Genomic DNA, 18,698 nt, shown 5'->3' on the forward strand with positions numbered 1-18,698 from the left:
AGAAATGATAAGATGAGAGAGGTGTAGTAACAATAGGAGTATGAATGAGAGGGTTCATATGAATAGCGTATGGTGAAATGATTGTGGACATGTAGACAGGATGAGTGAGGAAAGGAGGGTAAGCATGTCCGATTTGTAAAGATTAAGGAAAAGGGGAAGCCAAGTGAGGAGGAGGAAGAATGAACTGAAAGATGCTCAGAAGGCTCGGGACTTGAACGTGCAAGAGGGTGTGAGGCGTGCACGGGATAGAGCGAACTGGAGCGATGAAGTTTTTACAGGGGACGAGTTGCTGTCATTGAGCTGAATCAAGGCATATGAAAGTGTCGGGGGGGAAACCACGAAAGGGTCTTTGGGGCCAGTTTGTGGATGGGGTGGGGGGTTCTGGTTTCGGTGTATCATGCATGACAGCTTGAGAGTGGGAGTGAGCGAATGAGGCCACTTCTTCGTTTGCCCCTGGAGCCACCTCAGTATCACGGGAAATGGCAAGCATGCCTTATATATATATATATATATATATATATATATATATATATATATATATATATATATATATATATATATAAAACAATTCCCTCCTGACAATAGGAATCGAACTACTACCATTTATGTGGTAGTTAAGGACGCAAAAACTATAGGCTATGGAGCCTATGAATTTTGTAACCATATGTGTTTCGTCACCTGTCACTGGTGTCAGAACTAGATGGTAGATGGGAGCTATTATCTAAAGTTACAGGTTTTAAGAAATACAGAGAATATGTAAGTTACAGTGGTAACTCGACTGCATTAAGTGGCAAAAACTAGATTGCAGTACAGACTTGGCAAACAGGAAATTGTTAACGAGAGAAGGAATGGAGTGAAGGAGAATGAAAGTGTGAACGAAGAATTTAGAAAAGGAGATAGCAAGTGAAAAAAGGGAGAGAGAGAGAGAGAGAGAGAGAGAGAGAGAGAGAGAGAGAGAGAGAGAGAGAGAGAGAGACCTGTTTCTCTTGCATCCAGGACCTTGTCTGCTGTTGTTATTTATGTGTATCTATGATGACCAATACCGTTGTGAGGTTGGCATAAGGCTAGCAACGGAAGTAGAGCAGATGCTAATTATAAAAGTGGTGTGCACAGTAGTATTTACCCTCTCTCTCTCTCTCTCTCTCTCTCTCTCTCTCTCTCTCTCTCTCTCTCTCTCTCTCCAAGTGATGTCATCACCAGATGTTTTGCGTGAAGCAATATGCTACGTGTTTGAGGCATTTCCTTTCCATATATATATATATATATATATATATATATATATATATATATATATATATATATATATATATATATATAATTCTTGGCGATGGATTTTCACACGTCACATTACGAAGCCCAGTCCTGTCAACACCCTGTAGTTAAAGTATTTGGTCCAGGTAAAGAGAAATGATATTCTTCGAGAGAAATGTACTTTTGCGTCCGCCCCAGCAAGCCCACCCTAACCCCAGGCCCACCCTAACCCACGCCCGAATTCAGTGGCGTAACAAAAGAGAATTAAATGTGTTCAGCGAGTATTTCAGTAAAAGAAGAGGAGGGAAATGTGTTTGTGTCGCCTTTGTATTCAGAGCAAAATGTTTGTGGGCTGCGAACCGGTCGGCTGGATGGCGATGTTATGTTATGGACGAACGGGTGTGGGCTGGGGAGGGTTGTGAACCACTGGGGGTGGGCGTGGGCGCGGTTGACTAGTGTAGGGTTGGGTGGGGTTAAGTAGTGGGTATGGGGGTGTGTTGGGTGAACCTTTGGGTGTAGGCGTGGATGGGGTGACTTTGTGGGTGTATTTCTGGGTAAGCGCTGAGTGTGGACGTGGGTGAAGTAGTGGGTGTGGTGAACCACTGGGTGTAGACGTAGGTGGCATGAACCAGTGGTTGTGGATATGGTTAGGGTGAACCGCTGGATGTGGCTATGGGAGAGGTGAACCACTAGGTGTAATGAACCACTGAGCATTGCCGGGTGGTGTGAACCACTGTATGTGGGCGTAGGCAGGGTAGACCAGTGGGTGTGGGCGTGGGAGAGTATCATGGGTGGCGTGGTAAGGTATCCAGGCGCCACAGTAAACAAATAGGAGAGGAGGGGTCGGTCAGTACACTCTCTGAGGGGGTAACTCCCCCTCCTGTCTTATGTCCTCCTCCTCCCCTAGCACTACACCCAAGACCATTGATTTTTTTTTTAATTTCCACTTCATATAAACTTCATTTCAGTCTAAGTGTACACAGACCGAACATATCAAGTGTGAGCCTGGGTGAAGGGTGCATGGCTCGGGGTAGGTGGAGAGCGTATGGTGGGTACAATCCATCGATTAGGTGGGCGACCGTTGGGTCTCGGAGCGTCTCCCTCCCCATCACGGAGGGAGGAAGGTTAAGGACATATCGAATATATAATATATAGTCACAGGACAGTAAGGGATACTGACTGTAACATACGTTACATATAAGGAGTTAAATGATATTGGCAAGTACAGTATTTACATTATCCCTGTGTATGTGGAATATTACATATATATACGTAATATAAAGGAAGGTCAGTAAACGTTACATATAAGACATGCAGTTACAGAATGTACCTGCTCTGGGCTTCATTACATCAAAAAAATGATATATAGTTATGATACAAATGCAAAATTGTGTAAGTAAATGTAGCAGTCCTACGCAGCCATAACCTTCTGTCTATTATTTCATGGGTTATTTAGACGGGACAGAAAGACTTTAGACAGAGAAAAGGCTGAAAGTGAAGGGACAGAAAACATTTATGAAGATGAACGTGTAGGTCTGCTGAAGTATTGGGAATACTATCGTTAGTATTTTCTTTTTAAAGTGTTTGTCCTATAATTCGAGGACATAGCTTTAGCGAAGGGTGTATATATATATATATATATATATATATATATATATATATATATATATTGATTGAAAGGGTGAAGGCATGTACAGAGCATCAGATTGGGGAAGAGCAGTGTGGTTTCAGAAGTGGTAGAGGATGTGTGGATCAGGTGTTTGCTTTGAAGAATGTATGTGAGAAATACTTAGAAAAGCAAATGGATTTGTATGTAGCATTTATGGATCTGGAGAAGGCATATGATAGAGTTGATAGAGATGCTCTGTGGAAGGTATTAAGAATATATGGTGTGGGAGGCAAGTTGTTAGAAGCAGTGAAAAGTTTTTATCGAGGATGTAAGGCATGTGTACGTGTAGGAAGAGAGGAAAGTGATTGGTTCTCAGTGAATGTAGGTTTGCGGCAGGGGTGTGTGATGTCTCCATGGTTGTTTAATTTGTTTATGGATGGGGTTGTTAGGGAGGTAAATGCAAGAGTCTTGGAAAGAGGGGCAAGTATGAAGTCTGTTGGGGATGAGAGAGCTTGGGAAGTGAGTCAGTTGTTGTTCGCTGATGATACAGCGCTGGTGGCGGATTCATGTGAGAAACTGCAGAAGCTGGTGACGGAGTTTGGTAAAGTGTGTGGAAGAAGAAAGTTAAGAGTAAATGTGAATAAGAGCAAGGTTATTAGGTACAGTAGGGTTGAGGGTCAAGTCAATTGGGAGGTGAGTTTGAATGGTGAAAAACTGGAGGAAGTGAAGTGTTTTAGATATCTGGGAGTGGATCTGTCAGCGGATGGAACCATGGAAGCGGAAGTGGATCATAGGGTGGGGGAGGGGGCGAAAATTTTGGGAGCCTTGAAAAATGTGTGGAAGTCGAGAACATTATCCCGGAAAGCAAAAATGGGTATGTTTGAAGGAATAGTAGTTCCAACAATGTTGTATGGTTGCGAGGCGTGGGCTATGGATAGAGTTGTGCGCAGGAGGATGGATGTGCTGGAAATGAGATGTTTGAGGACAATGTGTGGTGTGAGATGGTTTGATCGAGTAAGTAACGTAAGGGTAAGAGAGATGTGTGGAAATAAAAAGAGCGTGGTTGAGAGAGCAGAAGAGGGTGTTTTAAAATGGTTTGGGCACATGGAGAGAATGAGTGAGGAAAGATTGACCAAGAGGATATATGTGTCGGAGGTGGAGGGAACGAGGAGAAGAGGGAGACCAAATTGGAGGTGGAAAGATGGAGTGAAAAAGATTTTGTGTGATCGGGGCCTGAACATGCAGGAGGGTGAAAGGAGGGCAAGGAATAGAGTGAATTGGAGCGATGTGGTATACAGGGGTTGACGTGCTGTCAGTGGATTGAATCAAGGCATGTGAAGCGTCCGGGGTAAACCATGGAAAGCTGTGTAGGTATGTATATTTGTGTGTGTGGACGTGTGTATGTACATGTGTATGGGGGGGGTTGGGCCATTTCTTTCGTCTGTTTCCTTCCGCTACCTCGCAAACGCGGGAGACAGCGACAAAGTATAAAAAAAAAAAAAAAAAAAAAAAAAAATATATATATATATATATATATATATATATATATATATATATACATATATATGGGTAAAGACAGGTGGAGGTAAGTGTAGAAGGTACAGTGGGTACAATACATCGACTAAGGAAGATATGTGTCTGATGCCTTGTTCATATACGGACAGGAGACTGGGTGTGTGCAGTGGTATGTGTGTGTGTGTGTGTGTGTGTGTGTGTGTGTGTGTGTGTGTGTGTGTGTAATATATCTGTAGTCTGCCCCTTGTTTTAATTAGTTATGTATTCTAGCTATGTAGAGCCAGCCGTGGTTGGCTATACTGCTGGGGAAATGGCAGGGTTAGAGCTGTGGCTGGTCACCCTGCTGGGGAAGTGCCAGGGTCAGAGCTGTGGCTAGTCACACTGCTGGGGAAGTGCCAGGGTCAGAGCTGTGGCTAGACACACTGCTGGGGAAGTGCCAGGGTCACATCCGTCGTCCATCTGTTAAAAAAAGGGCATCTCCCTACCCTTTATTAGCTCTCCTTACACATTGCTACACTTTAGCGCAAATAACCCATGAAGGTCTGCAGTGTTGTGACCAGCAATTCTCCAAAAGACGATCGCCGAGAACCCCACATGGTGTGGCCGAATTCAGGCTTGAGCTATAGATACCCATGGGAGTCTCTCCCTACTGTTGATACTGGACACTCATGATGTAAACTTTGTCATCAACATTAAACTCTCCTTTCACACACACACACACACCCACGCCCACCAACGTTATGGACTTGAATGATGTAGAAACGGTGACTTTGGAGATATTTGCGATCGTACACCATAAGATATGTGTCAGCATTTCATCCAACTGTGTTATACTCAAGATTCTCTCCCTCCTACAGTATCCTAACACTGCCTACTGTAAATAGATCGTTTGTTATGTAACACATTACATAATTGAGTCATTGTGACCCATTGTGGCCTAATCTCTTTGGATTTCTCTGAACACTATATATATATATATATATATATATATATATATATATATATTTGTAGGAACCCTCCTCTCTTTTTGCCACAAATAAAGAGTTGCATATTTACTGTACTGTGTGTTCAGTAGGGTTCTGAATACACCTTCATGTGGTTACTAAATTGTGGTGGTATGAGAGGAGAGACGTTGGCCCGTGGCTCCCTGTGAGGCAGACGTTTACCCCACACCTCACAGACGTCATGACGGCTCATCCTCGAGTTACCCACCGCTACATAGTAATCATGCAACGCATCGGCTTGCCTTGTATTTTGCACAAGAAGTCAGCTTTCGGGAGCAAGAAACTCGCGACACAGCTACCTTCTGATGCTACATTTCTCGTCACAGGACTGTGTGTGACGCTCCAGTTCCCGTTATTGCGTCTTGTAACGCCATAGTACTCGTCAAAGCACTTCGTGAAGTTACAATGCCCGTCACAAAGTGCGTTTTAACGCTGCAGCACCTGTCACATTCACATTGTGACGCTACAGTACTCTGTAACATTACCTTGTGACGATACAATACCCCATCACATAGCCTTGTGACGCTAGTCTTCATTACAGCACCTTGCGACGGTATTGTCCTCTGTCACAGTACCTTGTAACGCTACAATATTCGTCACAGGACCTTGCTACGCTAGAGTAGCCCGTCACAGCACTTTGCGACACTACATTACTCCGTTACAATATCCTGTGACGCTTCAACACCCGCCACAGTAACTTGTAAGGCTACTGTTGCCCAACACAGCACTTTGCCATGTGCTGGCGTTAAGTAGAGTTCAGACCTGTTGTGTCAAGTGCTGGCTATAAGTAGAGTGTAGACTTTTAGTGTTAAGTGTTAGACTTTTAGTGTTAAGTGTTGACAAGTAGAGTGCAGACCATTAGTGTCAAGTGCTGGCATTAAGTAGAGTGTGGACCTGTAGTATTAAGTGCTTTCGATAAGTAAGAGTGTACACCTGTAGTGTCAGTTGCTTGTGGTGAGTGCAGACCTGTAGTTAATATCATGTGCTTGTGATAAGCAGAGTGCAGATCCTTGTACCCTACTTTTATGAGAGTGATAAGAGTACATGTGATATATTGGACACGAAACGAGCATGATGTTTACGACCTATGAGCATGACGGTACGACCTTTGGGTTGATTATCCTTAAGGGTCAGGTTAAAGGCCAAACCATCATACCCAGAGGTCGCACCGTCTTGCTCAAGGGTCGGGTCGTAACGTCGTGCTCAAGGGGTCGTGTCTCTCTCCGTGCTCAAGGGTCGTACCATCGTACTCAAGTGTCGAATGTGTTGTTGTCGTGCTCAAGGGTCGTGTCTTCATGCTCATGGATCGTAACGTCGTGCTCAAGGGTCGGGTCGTAACGTCGTGCTCAAGGGGTCGTGTCTTTCTTCGTGCTCAAGGGTCGTACCATCGTACTCAAGTGTCGAATGTGTTGTCGTCGTGCTCAAGGGTCGTGTCTTCGTGCTCATGGATGGTAACGTCGTGCTCAAGGGTCGTATCGTGCCACCATTTTCAAGAGGTCAACAACTGGCACCTTGATGCTCAGAACAGATCTTACACATGTAAATCTTTCATCTGTCTTTTGTCAGATTCAAAACCTCATTATATAATCCATGTAAACTGTAATTAACTCCCTTTTATGTAGTCCAAAGCCAGCGATACATGCATTTTTAATTTGAAGGCAATGAAGGCTGTCTGTGGCTGACTCTACCAGGCAACCACACACATTTCGTCATGGTAACGCCATGAAAAAGTATGGGCAGTCTCTCGTTATTACCTCGAACACGACGGTACGAACCTTTGAGCACGACGGAATGACCCGTTGAGAAACGATACGACCAAATGGTACGATGTCCCTTGTCTTTACTTCTGAGGGGACATGTTAAAAGACCACCAGGCCATCATGTCCTGTGGTCTTCCAGCCTTGCTCGAGGGTTGTATAATGTGCTAGAATAGTCAATACCTCGCGATCAAGGTCCTACCTTTGTAAACACGGCCGTTAGATTAATATCGTCTGGTACTGTGTCTGCCACACACACACACACACACCTCTGCCCAGGGGTGAGGATTGCTACCCGAATGGGAGCTTTAACGTTCTAAAGGGAATGTCCCCAGGAGACGGTCCGTGTTCGTCAGTTCGTCTAGTGGAACTGCTTTGAATTTACGTTTTCTATGTACTCCAAAAAGAACGTCTGTTTTATTTTTATTCTCCATCCACGCTCGTCGTCATGGCCTTATTTCGGAGATTCGTTTTGATTGTAATAGCTTCTAGTCTACTTCACCGAATATATATTCAATATATATATATATATATATATATATATATATATATATATATATATATATATATATATATATATATATATATATAGTATTAGAGTGGGAAAGCAACATGTCCGCGTCTGCTAACCTTAGAGTGTAAGTGTAAAGCACACGCCCACCCGTATGTGCTGTGAATGGAAAGGTTGGTCGATACTCGCCTGTAATGTATCGTTGGGATGGACTGGCTGTCTGGTCGCGTGCACGAAGTAGGTCAGCGGGAGTGCCAAACTATTCCTAGCCAAAATTTCTTGCACCGCCTATCCTCTTTAATATTCTTTGCCATTGCAAGACGGCCTGCATCCCCCTCCCCCACGTGCTCCTACGAGATCCCTTTGACGTTCTTGTATCCGCTGGTCTTTGTGCGATGATGGTAGGGGGAGTACCATGCAAGTGATAGGACGAGTCTAGGTTCGAGATTTTTTTTTTTTCTTTTTCTTGCGCGCTGTTATGGAACGCGAGATGTAATCGGGGGTAATTTACGTAAGGGTCTTAGGCCTCCCCCCGCAGAATTTTAGTGACAGCCTAGCCAGTAGTTGGTTGCCTTATCCAACAGTCAGGGGACAAAGAGATTCTTTAATGTGTGCTGTTTCATGCGATTATTTCTATACGTTGAGCATCCCGTTGATTATTCACCCGGAACAGTATTCAAGGTGATGTATGCAGATGATAAACTACTATTTGTTCAGGCCTACACTACAACTGAGTTTTCGGTTGTCGCCGGTAGATGGCAGAGTAAGACATGTTGCCAGACGATCATTTTCTGTCTGTTGTTTTGTTCTATAGTCGATTTTATAAGGAACGCTGTCAATTTAGAAGTTTGCAGACTGATTTGGGATAATTTATTCTGAGTATTGAATGGAGGAAATGTTGACCTTTTTATGTTATCATCTTGAAAATAGTATGTCGACGACATTTGGCAGGAATGGTGTGTTCGTGCGTCGGGAACGTTCTAGGAATCAGTTGGTGTGTAGCGCGGTTGGAGGGAGGGTGTCAGTGGCTCTTACGCCTTCATGCCTCTATCCTTTACTGTTTGAATTTTAGTGAGTGTGTGCAAAGTCTAGTCGTGTAAGGGGGATAAGTGTCATTATGGTCTGTGTGAGAAGGCAGAGGTGCGTATATGATGATAGATAAGTAATATTAACTAGTGTTTAAAGCAGTACTGCTACCTTCTGCTTGTAACAGACGTGTCTCGCGGGCCTACTTATATAGGAGACGCCCTCTCACCGAAGTGCCTTACATCTCGCGCCCACACACGCTCATTTGGGCTTGCGGTGCTGGTAGATTTGTTGTACGGCCGGTAACAGCACAGGCCAAGGCTCATGTTGACAACGATGGTGGCCGGGCCAGGACCGACCTATTATTTGGACGGGTCCTCACACGCCCACACCGTTGACGTGATGCACCAGCAGCAGCAGCTAGTGTCTGGTGGGGGCGGTGGGGTCTCCGCACAGCCCCAGCAGCCCTCCCCGCAGCCACAGCAGACCACCAATGGGGCCAGCAGCAACAGCAGCAGCCCCACAGCTAACGGCACCCCGACCAACAGCACTCCAAACAGTATTGGTGTTGATGGAGGCGGTGGGGGCGGACAGCAACCGCCCCAGCCTCACCACCACCACCAGCAGTACACGCCCCAGCCTATGGCCCAGGGTCCCCCTCCCTACTGTCCCCCAGAATACTTCACAGGAGATGCCTACTACCCTGGCCCTCCCCCCGAATACTGCCATCACCCTTCACATATATGTGCCGTCCACGGTGTGGCTGGAACAGGTTAGTACAATAAAAGTAGTTATTTTGTTTACACGTTTTGACAGTTGACCGGTTTACGTAAGCTCCCTTGTAAGCCAGAGGCTAGTATCCCAATAGTCAGTGTTTTAGCTGAGCCTGCAGAGCTGAAGAATTCCAAACGCAATTGAATGTGATGACTTGGAGAATTCTCTGTAATCTAGGAATCTCTAGATCATAGAATAATTTTATCAAAACCTTTTTCGAGTGTAGTCAAATGATTTAAGCAGTGAATAGTCTGTTTATAATGTTGGTTGTTTTCCTAAATATTACATGAACGTAACTGCTGGTGAAACTAGCGTTTTGTTCATGTATATATATGAAACATGATTGTATACTACTGCTGTGTCATAGATGCTTCCAGTTATTTGAGTAAAGAAATATATTTATTTACCTTTTTTACCATGACTGACGTGGCACGGTGAATACATGCCACAATCGTGGCCATCTCTGGTGAAAGACATTAAAGGTCCTCAAGGGTACGTGTTTTCTTTATGTTGAATTACAAAAATCACCTTCATTCTATGGTCAGCAGTTTTCCTCGTTCTCGTTCACATAGCTGGATCACATGCATACAGACTCTCGCATCACTCTCCTCCATCCCAACATATGCTCATCTCTCTTGAGTGCCTGACTGAACGAAGACGTTTACATTGACATAATTTCTCCAATTTTTCTCAGTCTGTATACAAAGGTAAATTAGTTGAGACACACCTCTCCATTTACAACTGTACCAGAATTAAGAGATGCGCAGGGAGTGGTCAAAAGAATTTCTCCGTTGTGGAAGGGATAAGGATAAAGGGCGACTTGATCACAGCCTATATATTACGGTAAACCAGTTTGATGATGGCAGCATTGAACAGTTTAACGAGATGCAAGGTTAGAATAACCAGAAGGCATAATATAAGATTAAGCAAGCAAGTTCTGTAAGAGTTGATGATTGGAATTAACTGAATGTTGAAATTTTGAATGCTTATAGCATAGAATAAGGTAAAAAAGAAAATTGTATTAGAGTAAGTTTAACCTTTTTTTTTTTTTTTTTACTGTTGCCACTCCCAGAATGAATTTAACTGAGAAGGGTTGAAAAAGGGGCCCCACGAGCGTCGAACCCTTCCCTTTTCATACTAATATGTAATTACAAGCGACGTTTCTAGTGCTCACGATCAATCCACAAGCATCTTCATTTGCAACGCTGTTTACACAGTTCACTCAGAGTATTGATCCATATGTCGCGGTCTTTCTCTATACTTTTCAATACCATATATATTATATATATGTGTGTGTGTGTGTGTGTGTGTGTGTGTTAAACCCATCCTTTCCACTGCCCAATGTCCTACATGATTCATGTAAAGGTTTGATAGATTTCAGATCATCTTCGTTTGTCTTTTCGGATCATCTGAAAACTCGCCTTTCCTTCATTTTTTTTTTTTTTCTGTCGTAGACTAAGTAAAGTTTATACTTAATCTAGCGTAAAAAATGTAGTGGAAGGGGAGGGATCTAGTTCTTTTTATATTCCAGTCATGCTGTTTAAATCCATCTCTGCTCGTCCTACGTCTTAACTTTCCTTGACCAAGTAAAGCTAAGAATTCCCATCCTCGCCGTAAACATTTAGTTCAGACGAGATTCCCAACATGGCAGCTCCTTGGCTGACTCTAGTTTATCTCATTCACGAGATCCCCAGTAAATCTCTAGTTCTCTTGTATTATTATTAATGTCAACTTTAGATCTCCCATTATCATATTTACTAGTCCATCTCTCAAATACGTAAACAAATTTATGATTTTCATTCTTAACCTGATTCACATTGCGATTGGCCATCTGTCAAAAACGAGAACCTTGTTTTTTTTCAATTGTATGCTTTTAGCATCCTCCTCCCACACACCATCAAAGCGACCTACCATCTTATCCAACTCGCTCTTCTGATTAAGCTAACAGAACAGCATCATCTGCATGCAGCAACTGCTGCTGTGACTTTCATTCTGTTCCATCATGGTACGGCTCACACCATCTCACTCTGGTAGCTTCCTTTAACTTCAGAAAAGAAAAATTGTCCTCACGGCCTGCCATACTTTATTTCAAACCAGATTACGTACACTAGCATGTGCTCGCACAGTCTCTCCTGCCATTAGAAAAGCTCGTAACCTTGTAAAGGCTTTCATCTAGACACCAGAGAGAGCCGCCCGGGCTTCTTGGAGCCCATTTCTGTTAACGTTATCACACGCCAAGGTTCTTTAGTGCTGCATTGATTTTAGTCTTCTCTAGAACTGTATCCACGTTATAACTTGCCTTAATGCAAGAGTTCCTTCAGTGTACTGATGAACCGTTTTCTTCCTGTACTGTATATGTTAAGAGATGTGTTCAGAAGACATTTCACGGTATTATATATTTATCACTTATACAGCTTACCCTTGCAAATTGGAACATTCACTGCCTGCCCTTAATCATCAGCCATACGACCGTTCTTGCAGATGACATAATCATTTTGTGTAGTTTCACCTCCACTTTTCATCGTAATCTCCCCTTCACCCATCAGACCCCTGAGGTTTTAGTACATATATGACATGGCTTACATTCATCTCATCGTTTTTGCCTGCTTACTAACTCCAGACTCTCTTGGTTTCCAGTAATATTATAGCAATGTCTTTATCTCATCTGTATTCTCTATCTATGAAAAAACTACCTCGCCCCAAAGCCTTCTAGGCTTTATGAAGTACACTCCAACTTTTCACCCACACCTTTCCAGCGTATACTTACATGCTTCTGTTATGGCCTCTTATTAACCTGTTATTCATTTATCTTATATATTTTTTACCTTTACGTGTTTTCCTTTACTCATATGTTCCGAGACTTTATACTCTGCACACTTTACATTCTTCCTCTCCTGCAGAGTTCATGTAGGTTCACGTTGTAGGGCATTAACTTTATGGCTAACGAACTGCCTTAAATCTTTTGTCCACCACCTTGTTCCTGTTCACAACGTATTTTTTTTTTTTTTCCACTTCCCCTGAGATGGTGATAATGCTCTCTTCAGTAGCTTCTGCATCCTTGTAATCTTAATATACCGTTTTATTTGTCAGCTTCCAGAAATGTATCGCAAAACCTTTACAGTTGGTAAGTACTTTTTAACTGCGCATGGAAGTCCTTGAAAACCGAATTTACCCCCATAAACCCAGAGGCTAGATTGAGAACTCTTGCTTCAACGTGGGGCCCAGTTTCATCAAGAACCCCCGTGTGCTGAGAACCTTGAGTTAAACTACCGAATCCCATGTTAAATAGAAAATTTGATGCGTCTACGGACCTGGTTAAACTTGGATGTCTGTCGTCTTGAAACTTTTAACACATCGAGAAACCAGTCTCTCGAAAATCCCAGGTTAAACCGAGAACTGTGGCAGACGAAAACTCTTGACTTGTTTTCGAGAATCTCATGTCTGAGAAAAGCAGAGGTAAACTGTGAGTCACATGGACCGAAACACTATTTGCGTCGAGAATCTTGTTTACAACAGACTGCATAAATCAACAGTACAGTCGTCAAAAAGACAAAAAGAATCCTAACTGTTAGACGGTCGCTCTGCGGATGACCAGTTACTCACGGCATCCTACCTAACCATAATTTAAAGTAAAAGCAAAGTTTTTCTCCCGCCAGTTCGGCTGGTTGAATGGGTTGTTGCGTCTACCCAAGCCCCGCCCAGACGGAGCCAACTTCGCACGAGCGGTCACCTCCACGTAGCGGTTGTTTGACCATAACGGACTGTTATTTCGCGCGGTACCGGCCCTGAATACTCCTACATTTAGTATTCTTCGTAGGTAGCGAAGCGCAAGGTGTGAAGAGGAGAGATGTCCGCTATTGTAATGGCTGCCTGTGCGGGTGGGGTGGGGGGGAACAGTTACTGTTGGGAGACAACTGAAGTGAGGAATATGTGAAAAGAGTGCCGGCCGGCCATCGACCTCCACTTGCTGCTGCCGCCAGTATGTTGTACTCGGCCACGCCTGCTGCTGCCGCTGCCGCTCACACCACTGGCTCGCGTCTGCCCATTCTTACCTCGCTAGTCGTCCCCTTCACCACCTTTCATCCTTCCTTGCCATTCACAGAACCTTTGCCGTTCCCTCCTCCCCCTCCTATCGTGTCTTGACATACATATACACTCGTATGTCCTCAGTTCTGTCCTTCCTCCCAGGTGTGTTGTGTTAGCTGGACAGAATGACCTTTTGGATTTAATGGTTTGATCTTTGACTGTGTCCTTAAGTGTCATACCGTTGCACTTAAGGGGCGGGCACTCGCTCCGTCGTCCCCAAGGGTCGTACCGTCGTGCTCATATTTGAGCTGCGCTCCCAGCCTGCGAGTGTTTGAAAGACTGTACTCTGCCTGGGTCATGTTTGTCTTGCCTCCTCCTGCCTCCCATTTCGCTTGCTCCTCCACTCGCTCTCGAGTTCGTACTCCCCCTCCCCCCCCCCTCTCTCTCTCTCTCTCTCTCTCTCTCTCTCTCTCTCTCTCTCTCTCTCTCTCTCTCTCTCTCATCCCTGTTTACCTCCTAACTTCCGTCTTGTTCCTACTCCTTCCCAAACCGTTTGGCGTGTCATCTGGCCTTCCCACGTATTTCCGAGCTCTCCTCCCCTCCACTGTCTTTTGAAAGGCGTCCCCCCATGCCCCAACGTGCACTAGTCAGCCGTACCCTACGTATTGCCTCAAGTACCACGCCCCATCGCCCTCCAAGTTTATCAATTAGCTCGCCTATTCCTCCCACGCCTGTCTTGCAGCTCTCCCCCAGCATATCAAGTTCTTCACCCATGCCTCCCCAGCTCTCAACGTCTTCTCCTCCCCCACCCACGTATTCTGTAACCCCTGTCACTGTCAAAGACCCCCAGCAAGTATCGCGAAAAATAATTTTTTTCATGATTTTTTTACGACTGAGAGAGAGAGAGAGAGAGAGAGAGAGAGAGAGAGAGAGAGAGAGAGAAGGGGGGACGCAAGGGTACTTCAGGCGTGTGAGTCGAGGGCGCCAAGAACTCACGCCCTGGTGGACCCAGATTTCAATCAGCCTCCGAAGCGGTAGTGATCCTGCTAGTTCGAGAAGCAGCGGTCCAGCTAACATGTACTATGATGACGTGAAGTCATTTTGAAGTAGCCGTCTGCCCTCCCCAGTGTTGACCTCTCCTCCCCACCCCTTCCTTACCCTGCTCGGCTCAGCGCTGGGTTGGGTCTTTGCTTGACAAAGCTGTTGAAAGCCGCGGTTGCCAGCGGTGTTGGCGTGAATTGAAATCTCTCTTGGTATTGGGTAAATGAATATTATCTCTTATATCCTGCAGCCTGTGAGTGAGGGTGATCACCTCTGCCTCTCCCGCTAGCCTTTCCTTTTAGGTACAACACATTCAAGGCTTCATAATCTTCGGTACTCCTGCAGCTCTATTGTTAAGTTTTTGATATTCATTTTTTTTTGTGTGTGTTGTACGTTCCCAGCACGTGAGGTTATTTTGTGTCATCCCAGTTTACCAAAACTTCGTATTGGTAATGCTCTCAGCAAGTGTTTCTTTCCCTGCACCTCGAAGCTTTGGCACACACTGCCCTCTCTCATGTCTTTCCCCATAACTGTGACCTGGCACAGTTTAGAAGACAGGTTTTTCATTGCCTCTAAGATTCGTAAATACTTTCCCTTGTCTCTTCTTTTTTTCCCCCCTTTTATTAACCTGTCTGTATTTCAGTTAAGGCCCAGCCTTGATGTGGACTTTTGGTCCGTGACTGGAACCTGTAACGTAAAGAAAAAAAAGAATACAAGCTGCTTCAAGTCTCGTGTTAGGCGAATCTCCCATTCCCTCACACAGGTACCAGTTCGCCGTGACGGCGTTTGGTGTGCACGTTTGATTTCTGCCAGCAGGGATGGTAACAGTGGTTGATGCAAGCACATCCAGAACTCGCTGAGGAAGGAAGCGTTCCCTCCCCATCGCTCGGTGATCATTGTATTTCAGATCACGTCGAGAATGAAATATCCGAGACTTGTCATAGTAATGGTTCACTGTGGGTCGCCCGTGTTGGAAATACACCCCAGCGTAGTGGACTCGGCCGTCAGGGGCCCAGCCTGGACTGTCGGGAGTTCCCCCTCCCTCGATTACAACATGCTCATACTCATATTCCAGGTACACTCGAGGCCTCCTTCAGACCGGTCCAGTTTGTTGGGGGCTGGTTGAAGACCTGGGGCGTCGGGCTGTTGATGCATTCACCTCAGGTCTCGCCTGCTTGGTAATGTCTTGCGGTCTTCACCTAACCTCAAGGGTCACCCTTGATAAGGTCTTGAAGCCTTCTCTTGAGCCAGGATTCGTCGTCCTTGGTAAGGTCGTCAGGCCTTCATCCCAACCTAAGGGTTCACATTTTTTTTTTTTTTTGTTAAGATCTGGAAGCTCTCGCTTGACCTCAGGGTTCATCATCCTTGGTAAGGTCATGATTTCCACCCCTAACCTCGCGTTTCACCCTTGGCAAGGTCGTGGTGCATCTACCCGACCTTAGGCTCCGTACTTGGAAAGGTGGTGGAATTGTCACCTGCATCAGTAACCAAGACGACGAACGCAGAAGCCGAAGACGAACGGGTTGTCCCTTAACAATGGCGCGGGTTGACTCTTCTTACGGCCGAAGAACATCATCCGGGAAGTTTCATTTGTAGTAATGATGACGGTAATGATGATGACAGCAGTTAACAACGACGTGCTGGGCTGCGTGTCAGCTCCCACGATTTTCGCCGAGATGAAGTAAGGGAAACGACAAACAGTTGATCGTTAAAAGTTCTTTGTACGTTACTTTGGTGTAATCTTGGTTTGAGAGGTCTTCTACCTCCCTCATCTTGCTCTGGGAACAGGCTGCCGGGTTGCTGCTGCTGCAATCAGTCAGGGCTGTCGAGGACCGTGGTCTCCAACAGCCAGACTGAGCAGAGCAGCAACACGACAGCATGGTCCCAGACCGTACTGTTGGTGGGGTGGAAGACCTCCAAAGCCATCTTGAGCTTGGTCCCAGACCGGACTGTTGGTGGGGTGGAAGACCTCCAAAGCCATCTCGAGCTTGGTCCCAGACCGGACTGTTGGTGGGGTGGAAGACCTCCAAAGCCATCTTGAGTTTGGTCCCAGACCGGACTGTTGGTGGGATGGAAGACCTCCAAAGCCATCTTGAGCTTGGTCCCAGACCGGACTGTTGGTGGGTTAGAAGACCCCCAGAACCATCGTAAGATTGTACTTATGCAAAAAGAAATAAAAACTAGAAACCCGAGATGAGAAGCTAAGGGCCATAACTGTTGCCGCGTTCTGCCAGCCCGCCCTCCCTCGCTCCGTGTGACGAGTGCGGCCACAAATTGACAGATAAATGTGATGTACAGTGCAGTACACAGACAGAGCTTCACGTAGAGCAAACCTGTGTTCCTCAGTTCCTTCTTCTTGTGTGAAATAGATTTATAATTATTTGTTTGATTGGGTATTTGAGCCTGTCTATCTGGATTAATCTCTCAACTTATCGGAAACGGCGAACGAGTTTAGTACATCTAGCCGGACAGGAAATTAAAGAATAGTTAACAGCAAATATGAAGTTTCCATTCCCTGACTATCAGTGTGAATGTGATCACTGTATCGGTGTGAATGTGATGCTGTTCTTGAAGTAGGATTTTAATGCTGGCGAGCGGGAATTGGAACGTGGGAACATGCTGAGCGCAGATTATGGTAGATTTTGAACGTGTTGGCGCCATGTGAAATTATGATGGAGGCTTAGGGCTGATGAACGAGGCATTGAACATATGAAGGGCGATGGGAATATAGTGGGGGTGGGAAGGGGGAGGTGAGCATGGGAGCGGATGTATGTCTCTCGTCTTCCAGGGATTGTGTACCGACCTTCCATCACCCATGGTGGGTGAATGTCCCCCAGCCTCCCAGATGGTGGGAGAGCGAGAGAGGGAGGGAGGAGCTTGATGAGAGGGTAAATACTTGATATAACAATCTCTCCCACCTGGGGCAGGGCATCTCCCCTCCCACAAGTGATCCGGCAGGTCAGTCAGTCAGACCTCGCCCTCTCGTGTTTCCATTTCCTTACACTCCTCCTCTCTCCCTCTCCCTCCTCCTCTCCTCCCTTCCTCTCTCCTCCTCTCTCCTCCCTGGATTCATTGTCTGGTTCTTTTTAACTGGGTGATGTTTGTCTCTTGCATTCGCTGGCATTGTCTTTGCCTTAAGCCGTAATCTCCTCCTTTTGTCACCGTCTTGTGTCGTGTCACTGGTGGTGGTGCTGCTGGTGCTGGTGGAGGAGACAGCCTCCCGTGTCGTCATCGTTGGTGACTTGTCATCCTGTTCCTACTTTCACCTCAGCCTCGCCCGATAACGTTCCTGGTTGGTTAGTAAGATTATTATTTCTCATTACCACTTCTACCACCACTACTACTGCCACTACTACTAGTACTACTACTTCGTCGTCTTCGTTTTCTTGGTGGTGCTGCCTCTTTTTCTCCTGGCTCGTGTGTTCGACCCTCTGTTTAGCTCGGTTACAGTACATGGCATATCTTCCTGTGCCGCTGGTACAAGAAGTGTTATCGCCAGGTCGCCCAGTACTACCTCGTCGTACCTTCCACTGTACAGCCAGTATTTCCTGGCCTTATCTCGTTTATTTCCTTTTTCAGTGTTCACCAAAACTTCCATCCTCCCCATTGCTTCATCCTCCCCATTCCTTCATCCGCCCCCTTCCTCCATCCTCCTCCACCTTCATCCTCCTCCTTCCTTCTCTTCCTGCCAGTACATAGTAAACTTCACGTCCCGTCAGATTCCATTCTCTATATGAAGTGGAACGTTTAAAAGCGGGGGAGTGGATGGGAGGTCTGTGGGACCAACACACCCCCTCCCCCACCTTCTTCCCCGCCCTCCCTCCCCCCACTTTATGCACCTGCCATCAGCTGGCCGGGCCGGCCCGACACCCCCTTCCCCGTGGCCTTCTACAACGCCCCACAGACCCGGCGTAGGAGGGCCGTTGTAGAGGTGTCTGCTTGCCATCGTGTCTGCTGCATCCGTTCCTCGCCCATATGGGAGCATGACGAGGCTCTTATGTGTCACACACACGTGTGACGTGAGCCGCCGTTGACAAAAGTTGTGGCGGATGCGGCGTCACAAGTCATCCATTGTCTATACATCTCATGATTTTGTCATCATGCACGATCCATTGTTCTGACGTTGGCTTATTTTCAGCTACCCCAGAGTTCGTTTTATTCATGCAAATTTAATGATGTGTTTT

General features: G+C 45.7%; 1 protein-coding gene across 5 annotated transcripts in view; it reads left to right on the forward strand.

The window, feature by feature from the left end:
- LOC139755548 (fibronectin type-III domain-containing protein 3A-like) overlaps nucleotides 1-18,698 on the forward strand; it is a 499,565-nt gene that overhangs the window by 157,967 nt on the left and 322,900 nt on the right. For 3 of the 5 annotated variants that reach the window (XM_071673986.1, XM_071673985.1, XM_071673988.1), the window contains exon 1: nucleotides 8,634-9,445. The exons of the other annotated variants lie outside the window; for them this stretch is intronic. In XM_071673986.1, coding sequence (XP_071530087.1) covers nucleotides 8,998-9,445 — 448 coding nt within the window. In that variant the 5' untranslated portion in view covers nucleotides 8,634-8,997. Of the gene's footprint in view, nucleotides 1-8,633; nucleotides 9,446-18,698 lie in introns of those variants that run through there. 5 annotated transcript variants of the gene reach the window in all.

The sequence above is a fragment of the Panulirus ornatus genome, chromosome 19 (assembly GCF_036320965.1).
Source record: "Panulirus ornatus isolate Po-2019 chromosome 19, ASM3632096v1, whole genome shotgun sequence".
NCBI lineage: Eukaryota > Metazoa > Arthropoda > Malacostraca > Decapoda > Palinuridae > Panulirus > Panulirus ornatus.